We start from the raw sequence: 17,236 nt of genomic DNA on the forward strand, positions 1-17,236 counted from the left end.
GTACATAGTTACCCCCCTGTGCATAGTTACCCCCGTACATAGTTACCCCCCTGTACATAGTTCCCCCCTGTACATAGTAACCCATCCTGTACATAGTTAACCCCCCTCCTGTAAATAGTTACCCCCTCCTGTAAATAGTTAACCCCCCCTCCTGTATACAGTTAACCCCCCTCCTGTATATAGTTAACCCTCCCCTCTCCTGTACATAGTTAACCATCCCCCCTCCTGTATATAGTTAACCCCCCTCCTGTATATAGTTAACCGTCCCCCTCCTGTATATAGTTAACCCTCCCCCTCCTGTATATAGTTAACCCCCTCCCTCCTGTATATAGCTAACCCCCCTCCTCCTGTATATAGCTAACCCCCCTCCTGTATATACTTATCCCCCTCCTCCTGTATATAGTTAACCCCCTCCTCCTGTATATAGTTAACCCCCTCCTGTACATTAAAATTAAATTGCTGCAGAGACAAGAGCCGGTGCCGTCACTACAGCTGGTGTCACCCGGTGATGTTAAAAATTGGTGTCACCCCCCCTCCACCAACTATGGTCCCCCCTCAGTACAGACCCCCTCCCTCAGTAAAGACCCCCCTCACTAAGTACAAACCATCCCTCCAGCAGTATAGATCCTCCTCCCTCAGTACAGACCCCCAATAAGTACAGACCCCCTCCATCAATTTAGACCCCCTCAGTGTAGACCCCCCTCATCAGTATAGATCCCCTCAGTACAGACCCCTCTTCCTCAGTACAGACCCCACTCAGTGCGGTCCCCCCATCTATCAGTATAGATCCCCTCAGTGCAGGCCCCCTCCATCAGTGCAGACCCCCTCAGTGCAGACCCCCTCAGTGCAAACCCCCCTCAGTGCAGACCTTATCAGTGCAGACCCCCTCAGTGCAGACCCCCCTTAGTGCAGACCCCCCTCAGTGCAGACCCCCTCAGTGCAGACCCCCCTCAGTGCAGACCCCCTCAGTGCAGACCCCCCTCCATCAGTGCAGACCCCCTCAGTGCAGAACCCCTCAGTGCAGACCCCCCTCATTGCAGACCCCCTCAGTGCAGACCCTCCTCATTGCAGACCCCCTCAGTGCAGACCCTCCTCCATCAGTGCAGACCCCCCTCAGTGCAGACCCCCCTCAGTGCAGACCCCCCTCTATCAGTGCAGACCCCCCTCAGTGCAGACCCCCCCTCTATCAGTGCAGGCCCCCCTAAGTGCAGCCCAACCGCTCTATCAGTGCCAGTGCCAGTGCAGGACCCCATAATGCCCCCCAGCACATGTCCATTAGAGCAGAAGGAACATGGCATGAGCGGCCGGCGCCGTGTGTTCAGTGGAGAGGGGAGGAGGCGATCCGTGCAGCTAACCCCGGCTTCAGTATTGTGAGAGGAGAAGCTGATTCGATCGGATCGAGCCCCCTTCCTCTCTCCACTGAACACAAAGGGGAACGATCTAGCGGCAGCACCGGCGGCCATTTTGCTGAAGCCAGCTGCTCCAAAAATGAAAAAAGCAAACATTCCCGATTTCCCTGGGCAAAATCCGATTCGGGACAGCCTCCGATCGGGACGAGGGTCCCAAAATCGGGATTGTCTCGGGAAAATCGGGACTGTTGCCAACTATCCCATCATAGTCATTCTTATCAAGAATCTTCAGCATAGTTTTCATCTCATCCAGGGACATAGGTGTTGCTTTTTTTTCACCCTGTGCCGGCTTATTCATTCAGGAACTGCATGCTCCTTTTCTTCAGCCATCTTTCTGCTGCTAAAGATGGCGCCAGATGAAGAGGGGCAGAGCTTGTAAACTTGTTGTTCGTTGTCACGAACGATTTACACTGACCAATCCACAGAAGATTCTTAACAACTGAAGGTAAGCAGACCAGTACAATAGTTCTAGGGTATTACTTGTTTGGTGTAGTTTGGCAACTGTACAATATTGCATTGTTTCTTATTTCAGGAGCAATGGTGGACAAATTTACCTCACCACATTTCCTGCCCCAATTCATTGAAATGTACTGAGACCTTCCATGTCAATGGAAAGACTATTCAGACCGTCTTAAGCGCAATGAAGCGTATACTATATTAGCGGAACTATGCACTGTTGTGTATGCCAAAGCAGGTATATCATATGTGACCGAAAAAATAGCAAATCTGCGTAATATATTCAAAAAGAATTGTATAACATTAATGATTCCAAAAGATCTGGTGCAGGTGCAGATCAAGTATACTTGCCACCCCTGTGATATTTTGAGAGTCTCCGTTTTCTGACTGACCAGGAGGAAGCACGACCCTCTGTGTCAAGTTTAGACTGTATCAGTGGAAATATTTCAGGAGATGAAGAAGATGGAACATTAGAGGAAATGGCAGTCGGGTAAGTAATCATATAGGTTTTTATTATACACTTTTATATTATAAAAAATAATACATACAAAATTACACCACACATCACAATTTAAAGCCAAAAGTTAACAGTACCTTTGTACATTTGATTTCTTAAGGCAAAAATAACATGACACCTGTGGTTAGTACTAAAATAATCGCTAAATGCAGACAATCAAATTTACATATACCATTTAGAGGTTGTTTTGCCAATCTACTGCCCAGAACATATTGCATATAATCCAGGCGATTCTGACGGGCTAGTTGACTAGAGAGATGTGGTGGGGCACGACCTAGGTTTAAAAGCCCTTCAGTATCATTACGCCACTCACCAGGCATAACATCTCCAGACAGAGTATCTTCCCGGTCCACCGTGGATTGTGGCATGTAGGTGGAGGTAGTACGCCTTAAGAAATTATGCAACACACAGAGAACAATGAACTATAGTGTACATTTTTGGTGGGCTACATTTATTGCTGTATGGAAGATACAAAAGCGGTTGGCCATAATACCAAATGCATTTTCTACAACTCGTCTAGCATGACATGTAACCTGTAACTTTTGATTAGGTGTAAGGTTTTTAAGGGCAAATGGTTTCAACACATGGTAAGATAATGCAAATGCGTCATCTGCAAAAAATATGAGGTTTAGTCCTTCCACTGTATCCTCTTGGGATGGTAGATTTAGAAGTCCATTTTTTAAACTATGAGAAAATGCGGTTTTCTCAATTATTTCCCCATCTGAATTATGCCCATTTTTGCCAATGTCCACAAAGATAAACTCATACTTTACATTCACGATTGCCATTAGGACGATGCTAAAGTAGCCTTTGTAATTAAAATAGAAGGAGCCCGATTTTTCTGGGGGAGTTATGCGAACATGCTACCCGTTTATGGCACTACCACAGTTGGGGAAATTCCAATAGTCGTTAAATTGTTTAGCTGTTGCTTTCCATTCCTCCACAGATGCCGGTAGCTGTGAAAGGTAAAAATATATGTTTAAAAAACATTTTTAGGTTTAATTATCTATACATGTTTCTTTTTTCCTTTATTATACAGGATCTATTTGGCATCACCACCAGAAAGCAGGAACAAAAAGAGCAAGACAAGGCAAGAGTCTACAGGCAACTTTCTACTACAAGCATATGCAGCTCTAAATCAGAATAGGGATGAATGTGATGACCTGGGTGCATTTACTGCCAAGAAAATACACCGAATGTCACACTTAGCTAAGCACAAAACCACACACCCAATCATCTCAACAACCTCAACAAATGCATCAGTGGCATGTACCATTCACACAAAACAACTGGGGACATGATTATCAGTGCACAGCTTTGTGAATAACATACATTTGGTTTAAAACATTTTATGTTTGTCAGTTCGACATGTTACACGTTATGAACTAGTTTGAGTTTTCTCATATGTTTAGAGCTTCAAAATGCAAAGATTACCAAAGCAATCCCTGTTGTACAGCGTTTGAGAGTTAAAAATGAAAGCACTGTGTCATTACCTTTAAGTATTCGTCTTGCATGATTCTTATGATGGCTTGGCAGGTCTCAGGTATGAAGCGGCCTAGCGGCTGGGCAGAGATTCCAGTGGTGAACTTGAGGTCTTCAAAACTTCGTCCAGTTGCCAGGGAATGAAGTGTTGCTACCAGTCTCTGCTCTGCTGTGATGCTAGTTCTTAAGACTGTGTTCTTTTTTGTTATGAGGGGTGACACTTGACTCAGGAGCAGCTGAATGGACTCATCAGGCATCCTCAGATAGTTCCGATAATCATTGGGATTGTTTTCCTTGTGCTCTTGAACCAATCTCATATGAGAGAAGTTATTCCAGTTCTTCAGCCACTCTTTACTCCATAACCTTCGCCTTTTGCTTCTGGGCTCCTCTGCTTGCTGTATAGCCATCACTCCAAGCATTACTATGGCAATGGTCCACTTATCCACATATATATTGAAGGTGGTGCTGATGGAGGTGATGCAGTAGAGATGCTTACTACACACAAAGTTCATTCTGATGAACGCACGTTGCTCCTCTGGGCGTATACGTAAACCACTGGAAGCCAGGGTACAGAGGTCAAATTTATTTTGTCACTTCCTTTTTTAACCACACGACAAAACGATAAATTGATGTTCATAAACAATAAATCGGTCATTATCTGATGGCATGATCGTTTGCTCTCATGAACGTATGTTCGTTTTTCAAAGGCGCACTCGGCCGATTTTTCGTCTGGTGTATGGCCAGCGTTAGACTTTAAATGTTCACTTTTAAGAAAATAATATGCAATTGTCAATTTTGTTTGTTTTCATAACATTTTTGTCTACCCTTTGGTGACACAATATAAGCCACATGAGCATTTTAATAAGTATGTTTTAAAACTTTATCTGGTAAGCCATTCACTTAAGTTGATCAAGCACCATGCACATCAAAAAAGGAATTAGCAATGAATGTAATTTATATAGACACAGGATCCAAAACGAAGGTTGTAAAAATATTATTATTGTTTTTGACCATTTTAACTGTTGCAAACGGTTTATTATTTTAACCCTTAGCTATATCTAAAAGCTTGTTAAAGAGGTCTCTTTATAGTTGACAGTGTCTTTTATTGACGGAAACAATATACTAAGAATGTGCATGCATTGTGACACAAATGGTTTCCCATATGAATAAGGATGATTATGGGTCAGCAATGAATCCCTAGAAGCTTTCAGAGAATGTTTGAATCCTATTTGCACACATATGACTATGGGCAGCCATTTTAATTTGCATTTCGTGCAACTGATTGTTGTTCCTCTTTACTGTCAATACATGCAGCATGAGACACGTGGCTTCACTGGACAGATTTAAAAGTATTTGGGAGATCAACACTTAAGGATTGCAACAATTAGTTGTGAATAGACCTATTAACAGACCCATCAGACATAATCACCTAAATCCAAAAAAGAGATGGAAGGGTCACTAGAAGTTATTTAAAACTATAAATTATGCATACAAAAATTAATATATTGATTGATAGAACCAAGGGAAACCAAGTTGTCTAAACAATCACAAAAAATACTGTCATTAGAGTAAAGTCACATAATACTGTGTGTTTTGAACAAATCCCTGGTAAATACTGTATCTTTATTCCACATATTATATTAAGAATGCATTTGTGTAAGACTGAGGTACACATGACTTCTTTAGACCTGAATTCTAGAAAGATGTAAAGAGACAAAAAATGCAGCTCTGTAATCTGCATGAGTAAATGTATTATTTTTAATGCAAGCAGCGTAGGTATCTGAATTTGACCTGGTAGCAGCCTCTTGCAGTCCCTGTATAGCAGGGCTTGAGTGTGAACAGAATAAGCAGCATGAAGAGTCATCGGTTTAAGCGCTGACAAGAAGCATAGTGATAGAGAAAGCAGAATGATAGAGACATTACAATGCTTTCGTCCAGTCACAGACTGGGACAGGCTCAGAGAAAGTGGGTTAAATGATGCTGGCCTTTAGACTGAGGACATTTAGAGGAATACAAAAGTAACTGATAGTTAACAACACCAGGGCCGATCTTAGGCAGGTGCACGGGGAGCAGTGCACCCAGGCGCCAGAGAGGTAGGGGCGCTGAAGTTCCAGAGTGCTCCCCTCCCTCCTCCTCCTCTCCTTGTCCATGTCCAAAGGCGTCTCTCTGTGCCGCTGCTGCTGTGTTTCCTGCTCAAGTCCCTCCTTCCTCCTGTCAGAGAAGGAGAGCAGCCGGAGATCGGAGCAGCGGGTCTCTGTGTGGACAGAGACCAGCCGTGCAGTGACGTCACTGGGGGGTGTGGTCCGCGCCTGACACATGTTCTCCTCCTCCTCCTCTCTGTGTCTAACTCAGGACCTGCCTGCTGTGATCTGTTCTCCACCCAGGTGGCGCGGCTGCACACTGTCCTCTCCTCTCCAGCTGCTGCCGGGTGTTTTTATGTACCCTAATGGAGGGGGGTTTGTCCTGGGAGGGGTCTGTACTAATGGAGGGGGGGTTTGTCCTGGTGGGGGGTCTGTACTAATGGAGGGGGTTTGTCCTTGTGGAGGGGTCTGTACTAATGGAGGGGGGTTTGTCCTGGTGGGGGGGTCTGTACTAATGGAGGGGGTTTGTCTTGGTGGGGGGTCTGTACTAATGGAGGGGGGTTTCCTGGGGGGGTCTGTACTAATAGAGGGGGGTTTGTCCTGGTGGGGGTCTGTATTAATGGAGGGGGGGTTTGTCCTGGTGGGGGTCTGTACTAATGGGGGGTTTGTCCTGGTGGGGGGGTCTGTACTAATGGAGGGAGGGTTTGTCCTGGTGGGGGTCTGTACTAATGAAGGGGGAGTTTGTCCTGGTGGGGGGGTCTGTAATAATGGAGGGGGGTATGTCCTGGTGGGGGGGGTCTGTACTAGTGGAGGGGGATTTGTCCTGGTGGGAGGGTCTGTACTAATGGAGGGGGGTTGTCCTGGTGGGGGGTCTGTACTAATGGACGGGTGATTTGTCCTGGGAGGAGTCTGTACTAATGGAGGGGTGTTTGTCCTGGTGAGGGGGGTCTGTACTAATGGAGGGGGGTTGTCCTGGGGGGGTCTGTACTAATGGAGGGGGGTTTGTCCTGGTGGGGGGGTCTGTCTGTACTAATAGTGGGGGGTTGTCCTGGTGGGGGGTCTGTACTAATGGAAGAGGGTTTTTCCTGGGGGGGGTCTGTACTAATGGAGGGGGGTTTGTCCTGGTGGGGGGGTCTGTACTAATGGAGGGGGGTTTGTCCTGGTGGGGGGTCTTTACTAATGGAGGGGGGTTTGTCTTGGTGGGGGGGTCTGTACTAATGGAGGGGAGTTTGTCCTGGTGGGGGGTCTGTATTAATGGTTGGGGGTTTGTCCTGGTGGGGGGTCTGTACTAATGGGGGGTTTGTCCTGGTGGGGGGGCTGTACTAATGAAGGGGGGTTTGTCCTGGTGGGGGGTCTGTACTAATGGAGGTGGGTATGTCCTGGTGGGGGGTCTGTACTAACGGAGGAGGGTTTGCCCTGGTGGGGGTCTGTACTAATGGAGGGGGGTTTGTCCTGGGGGTCTGTACTAATGGATGGGGGTGGTTTGTCCTGGTGGGGGGGTCTGTACTAAAGGAGGGGGTGGTTTGTCCTGGGGGGGGTCTATACTGATGGAGGGGGGTTTGTACTGAGGAAGGTCTGTACTGAGGAAGGTCTGTACTGAGGGAGGGGTTTATATGGATGGAGGGGGGTCTATACTTAGTGGAGGGGGTCTGTACTGAGGGGTGACTATAGTTGATGGAAGGGGGGTGATACCATGTTATACCGCACCTGGTGACACTAACCCTAGTGACGCCACTGCAGCTACTTTTCTTTCCCCTCTCCCTCTCCTCCTCGCGTGTGCTGCTGTACTAGTGAGCGGTGCTTGCCAACACAGCCGCCCACTATGTTTCTTCCCCCGCCTTCATATCAGCCAGGGAAGAAACAGAATAGAAAAAGGAGCAGAGAAGGGAATTGTGGGACATGTAGTCCTGAGGACTGGCAGCTCCACTATAACACGGAAACTGCAGCCCACACAGCATGCTCAGCTGAATAGGAGAGAGAAAGCCAGGAGCCCGGGAAATCTTTCAGGGAAGTACACCCAGGACTCCAGAGGGAGAGAACAGTGCTGAGAGAACACCATCAGAGAGAGAACCCCGCTGCCCTGCACCACCAGAGGGAAAAGCACACAGCCTAGCACCATCCCTGGCAGAGAAAGGAATGGAGTCATTGCCAGAATACAGATCTGTGTGCTACCCAGTGGAGTTGCCACGGGCAATTCAGAGTGAGCTGACTGCTGATCAGGAACTGTTGCTGTATCACTGGGTCAGGTGAGAGGGCCGATCGGCCATTATCTAATAACGTCCATAGGAACTGCAGTCTCTGACCATCTCCTGTATTATATCTGCAGTCTCTGACCATCTTCTGCACTATGTCTGCAGTCTCTGACCATCTCCTGCACTATGTCTGCAGTCTCTGACCGTCTCCTGTATTATGTCTGCGGGCTCTGACCATCTCCTGTACTGTCTGCAGTCTCTGACCATCTCCTGTGCTATGTCTGCAGTCTCTGACCATCTCTGACCATCTCCTGTACTGTCTGAAGTCTCTGACTGTCTCCTGTAGTATGTCTGCAGTCTCTGACTGTCTCCTGTAGTATGTCTGCAGTCTATGGCCATCTCTTGTATCATGTCTGCATTCTCTGACCATCTCCTGTATTATATCTGCAGTCTCTGACCATCTCCTGTACTATGATTGCAGTCTCTGACCGTCTCTTGTATCATGTCTGCAGTCTGTGAACATCTCTTGTACTATGTCTGGGGGCTCTTTCTAACAGACTCTCTAACAGAAGCCCTCTGTGTGTGCATCAGAGAGACTCCCCTCCAGGTCTCATTAGTGTACGCTCTTCATGTATTTTCTTTATTGTTAAAAGATCATGGGAGGATCCCAGGGTAACAAAGACTTCTTAGGGGAGCATCTTCGTGTTTGAGTTGTTGGCATAGAAACATTTGTAAAGGGGAGGAGTTGGTAAGATGACCACGCCCATGTGAAGCGCCAGAAATATTTCTGCACCCAGGCGTCTGTGACCCTAGGATCGGCCCTGAACAACACTATACTAGGCACCATACAAATTTCAAGTTGTGCAAATCCAAAACTCCACTTAGACATGTCACATCCCAGATATACTATAGCTTCTTTCAGAACTACATACTGATGTTGACTCCACAGCATTAGCTAGGAATAGAGAACTAGACATTTCCCTACCAGAGGAAAATTGGGAACAAATAAACACGATCTTTTTAAAGGGTTCCATGAATGTCAATGTACAAGAAATTAACTAGGAACTTTGCAGCAGATGGTAAGGCAACCCAGAATTGTTACATAAAATCGAAGGCACTATTCCCAACCCCTGCTGGGGGCGTCCCAAAGATAAGGGTGGCTTAATCCATGTTTGGTGGATCTGTCCAACAAGTCAGACATTCTGCTCCCATGTAGACCACCTGACTGAAAACATCTCAGGACATGACCTGCCTATCCACCCAGCTTTATTTCTGCTACAGCACACAAACATGCCACCCTCCACATATAAACGCTTTTTTCCCATTCCAGCTGATTAATTCTGAAAAAGTGATTTTGAAAATGACTGGTGTGCTGGACATGAAGGGCTGGTTTCTGATGGTTAGATAATGTGGCAGAAATGGAAGAGTTGATATACATCAGCAATGACAGCAAGACCCACATATCAAAACATGGACAGGGTGCTTTCCAAACTAACCAACACATACAAACACATTTTGAGCTCTAGTACAATCTCAACTATATGAGTAACTAATGAGTATTAGTTTACTGAATGAGGTTAAGTTCTGCTGACTTCCATCATCCAATTGTATGAAAGCAAACATTTTTGCAAAATGTAGCAATAGCAATGGTAACAACGTTAAATGGTTATATGCACATACCATGTTGCTCTGCCTCTTCAAATAATAACCTTAAACAGTGTACACCTTCATACTCAAAAATTCATATCATTATAACCAAATTATATTCATAATTATTTTAAACATCAGCTTACATAAAAGTACAATGCCCGAAGAAGACGCCCCTTGCGACAAAACTCTTAGGGGTCAAGCTTAGTGGTGATGTCATGGAAACTGATACTGGATGCTTAATAGCGGAATGCACAATCTATCCATCCATCAGGGATTTATATGGAAAACACTATTAAAATGATTGTAAAGTTTCTTTTTTTTCCCTATAAAAATAATAAACATGTTATACTTACCTGCTCTGTTGCAGTGTATTTGCACAGAGAAGCCTGGATCCTCCTCTTCTCGGGTCCATCTTCTGTAATTCTGTCCCCTCCCTCCTGTTCAGTGCATCTACAGCAAGCAGCTTGCTATGGGGGTACCCGAGCTGAGTCACAGCTCCCTGTGTCCATTCAGACACGGAGCCCTGACCCAGCCCTGCCCCCTCTCTCCCCTGATTGGCTAGCTGACTTTGATTGACAGCAGCGGGAGCCAATGATTTTGTATCTAGGTAGTGGTGAGTACTGTTGTCTCTTGGTATATATGATTATTGAGAGCATAAGGTTAAATGAAAACAAAATAAACATGTAAAATAAATGTAATTGTAGTAAAATTTATAAAATGGATGAAAAAATGCTAAAAACACTTCACCCCCACTCATGCATGCAAATGCAAATGCATGCATAGGGCAAGTACATGCATGTAAACAGCTATTGTTCCATACATGTGAGGTATTGCTGTGAACATTAGATTGAGAGCAGTAGTTGTAGGGCTATAATTCATGATTATCTGTAAACTGATAACCTGTAAACTCTTTTAAAGAGTCCCCTATGAATGATTTTAGATACTGTAAATTTTCTCAATTTTACAGTCTCACACAATTTTGAGTCTTGACATTTGCCTTCATGCAGCGACTTTAGCAAAATATTAATGAAACTTACTTGTTATAGAAAAAATTATGAACATTCCCTGTGTGGCCACTTTATTACAATACTATATGATGCAGCTTTGCTCATAGCTTCCAAGTACTATACAAGCATGGTCAATGCATTATAAATATGTGGAATAAAGGTTGCTGGGGAATAGGGAACGCCAGCTCTCTGCTCTTTGCTATATAGCCAGGCTAGGAACACAGCAGGGGTGATGCTTTTCCTATTTAATATATTTTCTGGAATTGTTAAACCTGAAAGATAAAGAAAAAAGAAAATCTATTATTTAGATACTAAAATGTTTTGATAGTCTGAGACTGGGAGCCTAGCCAAAATGATAATGTTTTATTAACCGCTTGACCTCTGGAAGATTTAACCCCCTTCCTGACCAGGCCACTTTTTGCGATACGGCACTGCATTACTTTAACTGACAATTGCGTGGTCAGGCAACGCTGTACCTAAATAAAATGTATGTCATTTTTTTCCATCAAATAGAGCTTTTTTTTTTTACCACCACTGCGCTATAAACAAAAGAAAGACCGACAATTTTGAAAAAAAAACCAAAAAAACAATATTTTATACTTTCTGCTATAAAACATAGCCAATTAAAAAAAAATTTTAAAAATCAAATTTCTTCATAATTTAGGCCAATATGTATTCTGCTACAGTTATTGGTAAAAAATATCCCAATAAGTGTATATTCATTGGTTTACGCAAACGTTATAGCGTCTACAGACTATGGTATATATTTATGGAATTTTTATTTTTTTATACTAGTAATGGCGCGATCAGCGACTTATAGCGGGACTGCGATATTGCGGCGGACAATCGGACACTAACTCACACTTTGCGGGAACCAGTGATACTAATACAGTGATCGGTGCTAAAAATATGTCACTGTCCCTGTACTAATGACACTGGCTGGGAAGGGTTTAAGCATCCAGTGTGATCAAAGGGTTAACTGTGTGCCTAGCCAGTGTTTATGTGTACTGTATGTGCTGCTTTTACTAGGGAAAGAGATGGATTCTAGTCCCTGCTTTGCAGGAACACAGATCCCATCCCTTCCCCCTGTCAGAATGGTGATCTGCCTTGTTTACTTAGGCAGATCCTCATTCTGTGTTGTTACTGACAATTGTCAGGTGGCGGAGGACATTGAAGGAAGAATCACAGCAGAAGCAGCCCTGTGGCGTTTGTGCTCCCCCTGTAGGCGGAAATGCAGAATCACGTATATAAATGTGATCCTGCGCACATATGCCACCCTGTAGCAGTAAAACTGCTATAGGGTGATAAGCAAGTGGTTAAAGCTCATACATGTATAAGGATATAGAGCATAACACTCAATAAGCTACCAGTTTGAAACTTTTATTATAGAACTATTTTTTTCAGTAATAAAAGTTTAAATGCTGTAACTTGTAGTGCAGCACTCTAGATCTTTATTAGACTCAGTGAAGCTAAAATGGGTTAATGGCTGTACCTGCTCCTGGGAGGGAATGAGAGGGTCTTGAATAGTAACAACTTAAAAGTTAAAAAAGTAATGCAGTGCTATACATATTGGCCTAAATTATGAAGAAATTAGATTTTTTAAATTTTTTTAATTGGCTATGTTTTATAGCAGAAAGTATAAAATATTGTTTTTTTGTTTTTTTTCAAAATTGTCGGTCTTTCTTTTGTTTATAGCGCAGTGGTGGTAAAAAAAAGCTCTATTTGATGGAAAAAAATGACAGTGCCGTATCGCAAAAAGTGGCCTGGTCAGGAAGGGGGTTAAATCTTCCAGAGGTCAAGCGGTTAATAAAACATTATCATTTTGGCTAGGCTCCCAGTCTCAGACTATCAAAACATTTTAGTATCTAAATAATGCCTTAATTAAAATAAATAGGCAACACAAAGGTTTCTGATCAGTTTCTAAAGACACGCTAGCTTCATTCTTTTAGTCAGACAGGATCATTCATGCAGCAAAATTGTGAATCAGAATACAGGTGGACTGTACCCTGGTCTACATTAACAAAACAGAGTAGAGTGCACCATTTTACAAACAGGGCATTATGTTCAATGTGCTAACTGCAGTGGTACTTTTATAAACAGACCCTAAGCATTTTCTTTTCCCCAAAGTATATACAGTATCTCACAAAAGTGAGTACACCCCTCACATTTTTGTAAATATTTTATTTTTTTATTTCATGTGACAACACTGAAGAAATGACACTTTGCTACAATGTAAAGTAGTGAGTGTACAACTTGTATAACAGTGTAAATTTGCTGTCCCCTCAAAATAACTCAACACACAGCCTATAATGTCTAAACCATGAAAATGTCCAGATTGGGCACAATTAGCCATTTTCCCTCTCCGGTGTCACATGACTCATAAGTGTTACAAGGTCTCAGGTGTGAATGGGGAGCAGGTGTGTTAGGCCCCTTTCACACGATCGGACTGTTCAGGTCCGCCTGTCAGTTTTGACGGCGGACCTGAACGGGCAATCTATGTAAGCCTATGGCGCGTCGGATGTCAGCGGAGACATGTCCGCTGACATCCGACCCCGTCCGATCCGCTAAAAGCAGACGGATGACCCTACGTCCAGGTCCGTTGCTGGCGGATCGGATCGGGTGAGATCTGACCGTTTTCGTCCGATCCCTCCATAGGCGGCAGCGGCGCCTGACAAGCCCCTCCCCGCTCAGTGAGCAGAGAGGGACCTTTCATCCGCTGGCTCAGCGGAGATCAACGGACTGATCTCCCGCTGGGCCGGCAGACCGAGGCGGCTCCGTAGAAACGGAGTCTGCCTCGTGTGAAAGGGGGCTTAAATTTGGTGTTATCACTCTCACTCTCTCATACTGGTCACTGGAAGTTCAACATGGCACCTCATGGCAAAGAACTCTCTGAGGATCTGAAAAAAAGAGCTGTAATGCCTTGTACACACGGTCGGACATTGATCAGACATTCCAACAACAAAATCCATGGATTTTTTCCGAAGGATGTTGGCTCAAACTTGTCTTGCATACACACGGTCACACAAAGTTGTCAGAAAATCCGATCGTTCTGAACGCGGTGACGTAAAACACGTCAGGACTATAAATGGGGCAGTAGCCAATAGCTTTCGTCTCTTAATTTATTCTGAGCATGCGTGGCACTTTGTGCAACGGATTTTGTTGTCGGAAAATTTTATAGCGAGCTCTCAAACTTTGTGTGTCGGAAATTCCGATGGAAAATGTGTGATGGAGCCCACACACGGTCGGAATTTCCGACAACAAGGTCCTATCACACATTTTCCGTCAGAAAATCCAACCGTGTGTACAGGGCATTACTCTACATAAAGATGGCCTAGGCTATAAGAAGATTACCAAGACCCTGAAACTGAGCTGCAGCACAGTGACCATATAGCGGTTTAACAGGACAGGTTCTCCTCAGAACAGGCCTCGCCATGGTCGACCAAAGAAGTTGAGTGCACGTGCTCAGCATCATATCCAGAGGTTTTCTTTGAGAAATAGATGTATGAGTGCTGCCAGCATTGCTGCAGAGGTTGAAGGGGTGGGGGGGGTCAGCCTGTCAGTGCTCAGACTATACGCCGCACACCGCATCAAATTGGTGTGCATGGCTGTTGTCCCAGAAGGCCTCTTCTAAAGATGATGCACAAGAAAGCCCGCAAAAAGTTTGCTGAAGACAAGCAGACTAAGGACATGGATTACTGGAACCTGTGGTCTGATGAGACCAAGATAAACTTACTTGGTTTTGATGGTGTCATGTGTGTGTGTCGGCAACCAGGTGAGGAGTACAAAGACAAGTGTGTCTTGCCTACAGTCAAGCATGGTGGTGGGAGTGTCATGGTCTGGGGCTGCATGAGTGCTGGGGAGCTACAGTTCATTGGGGGAACCATGAATGGCAACATGTACTGTGACATATTGAAGCAGAGCATAATCCCCTCCCTTCTGAGACTGGGCCGCAGGGCATCATTCCAACATGATAACAAACCCAAACACACCTCCAAGACAACCACTGCCTTGCTAAAGAAGCTCCTCAGCTTCTAAAGGTAAGGTTAAAGGTGATGGACTGGCCAAGCATGTCTCCAGACTTAAACCCTATTGAGCATCTATGGGGCATCCTCAAATAGAAGGTGGAGGAGCGCAAGGTCTCTAACGTCCACCAGCTCCGTGATGTCGTCATGGAGGAGTGGAAGAGGACTCCAGTGGCAACCTGTGAAGCTCTGGTGAACTCCATGCCCAAGAGGGTTAAGACAGTTCTGGAAAATAATGGTGGCCCCACAAAATATTGACCCTTTGGGCCCAATTTGGACATTTTCACTTAGGGGCGTACTCACTTTTGTTGCCAGCAGTTTAGACATTAATGGCTGTGTGTTGTTATTTTGAGGGGACAGCAAATTTACACTGCTATACAAGCTGTACACTCATTGCTTTACATTGTAGCAAAGTGTCATTTCTTCAACATTGTCACATGAAAAGATGTAATAAAATATTTACAAAAATGTAAGGGGTGTACTCACTTTTGTGAGATACTGTATGTCATTTTTCATCATTTAAAACCCCTTTTTTTAGCCATGGGTATGCATGTAAATAGGTAGTTGGCTTGATTTAGGTCAGAATCCCAAGAGGTGCGCAGTAAGCACAGGGCTATATTGATACCAGCCTGATTTGCTTGTTTTCTTGAATATTTCTACTGTATGAAAAATAAAATACACCATCACTACAAGAGATTCCAGCCCATTAGTTAGACACACCATGCTGCTCTGTGCCCAATTCAAGGTAATGATGTTATAAGAACCATGAATGAGTGAATATAGAGGTAACGGTGGTAAAGGTTGACACACACAAATTTGATTTTCCTTAGATTTGAGAGAAGAATTGCCAACATTTACTAATAATTATGTTTACGTACTGTAAACAGTCTAATCAATTAAAAGCAACAGTATCAATCGTTTAACCACTTCAGCCCCGGAAGGTCTTACCCCTTCATGACCAGGCCATTTTTTGCGATACGGCACTACATTGCTTTAACTGACAATTGTGCTGTCGTGTGGCAAATAAAATTTATGTCCTTTTTTCCAACAAATAGAGCTTTCTTTTGGTGGTACTTGATCACCTCTGTGGTTTTTATTTTTTGTGCTATAAACAAAAAAAGACCGACAATTTTGAAAAAAAAACAATATTTTTTACTTTCTGCTATAGAACACATCCAATAAAAAAAATAAAAAATCAAATTTCTTCATCAGTTTAGGCCAATATGTATTCTGCTACATATTTTTTGGTAAAAAAATCCCAAAAAGCATATATTGATTGGTTTGCACAACAGTTATAGCGTCTCCAAACTATAGAATATTTTTTTTTTAATGTTTTTATTGGTTTTAATGTCACAGAAAAATAACCAACATACAGAAAACATAAAAGGAATAGAACACAGTGACCCACATTTGGATGTTACAATAATATCACATGTCTGGAAATAAAAGTAATGAAAATAAAACGTGGGACACCGTAAAAGAGAAATAGGTGAGGCTCTCATAGGTCATCATGCAGCGGAGTGAGCATGCAAATGAACCCACATAAACTAGTTAGCCAGTGAAATGGGCTCCGACAGTGAATCTAACGTTACCTAGGTAGTACAGTATCGAAGTGGCACAGCAAATAATAGACATTGTTAGGCCGTTGGGCTCAGCTAACCATTTATACCAGATCTTGTCATATTTTTTGGGACAACCCCTATTAGTGTATGTCTTTATAAAGGGGTAAGCTATTGTTGACTAGTTGTTTCCGGAAGGTTATAGGTGGGGGGCTTGATTTTTTTTCAGTGGAGTTTAGTAGTTTTCCTGGAGTAGAAAAATAGTAACCCAACTAGAGTATGCCCTGCTACTGTGGGGATTAGATGTTCAACAAGTCCTAGTAAACAAACCGACATTGAGGACCGCAATGGTATTGCACTGACCAGCTGTATCAGTGACAGTATATCCTCCCAGAATACAGCCACGACTGGACAGATGCAGAAGATATGGGAAAAGTCCCCCGGTGTACCACCACATCGCCAACACTCTGGAGGAGAGTTGGGGTTCATTTTATTTAATCTTCAGGGCATAAAGTAGGCACAATGCACCACTTTAAATTGGATCAGTTGGTCGTGGAAGGAGACTAGAGACCAAAATGGGAAGTCCCATATATAGTTCCATTATCTATTTAAATATGAGATATTTTTATGGAATTTTTACTGATTTGTTTTTTTTTGCTAGTAATGGTGGCGATCAGCGACTTATAGCGGGACTGCGACATTGCGGCGGACAAATGGGATACTTTTGACACTTTTTGGGGACTGGTGGCACTAATACAGTAATTAGTGCTAAAAATATGCATTTTCATTGTACTAGTGACACGGGCAGAGAAAGGGTTACATCAGGGGCAACCAGAGAGTTAAATGTATCCCTAGGGAGTA

At 43.9% G+C, this 17,236-nt stretch overlaps 1 protein-coding gene across 1 annotated transcript in view; it reads left to right on the forward strand.

Moving 5' to 3' along the window:
- LOC141144830 (cadherin-6-like) overlaps window positions 1-3,539 on the forward strand; it is a 599,167-nt gene extending 595,628 nt beyond the window's left edge. Inside the window, exon 12 of the mRNA XM_073630891.1 lies at window positions 3,422-3,539. Within this exon, the coding sequence (XP_073486992.1) occupies window positions 3,422-3,519 (98 nt within the window). The 3' untranslated portion in view covers window positions 3,520-3,539. The remainder of the gene's footprint in view (window positions 1-3,421) is intronic.
- The last annotated feature ends 13,697 nt before the right edge of the window (window positions 3,540-17,236 follow it).

This window comes from Aquarana catesbeiana, linkage group LG05 (assembly GCF_042186555.1).
Source record: "Aquarana catesbeiana isolate 2022-GZ linkage group LG05, ASM4218655v1, whole genome shotgun sequence".
Classification (NCBI taxonomy): Eukaryota; Metazoa; Chordata; class Amphibia; order Anura; family Ranidae; genus Aquarana; species Aquarana catesbeiana.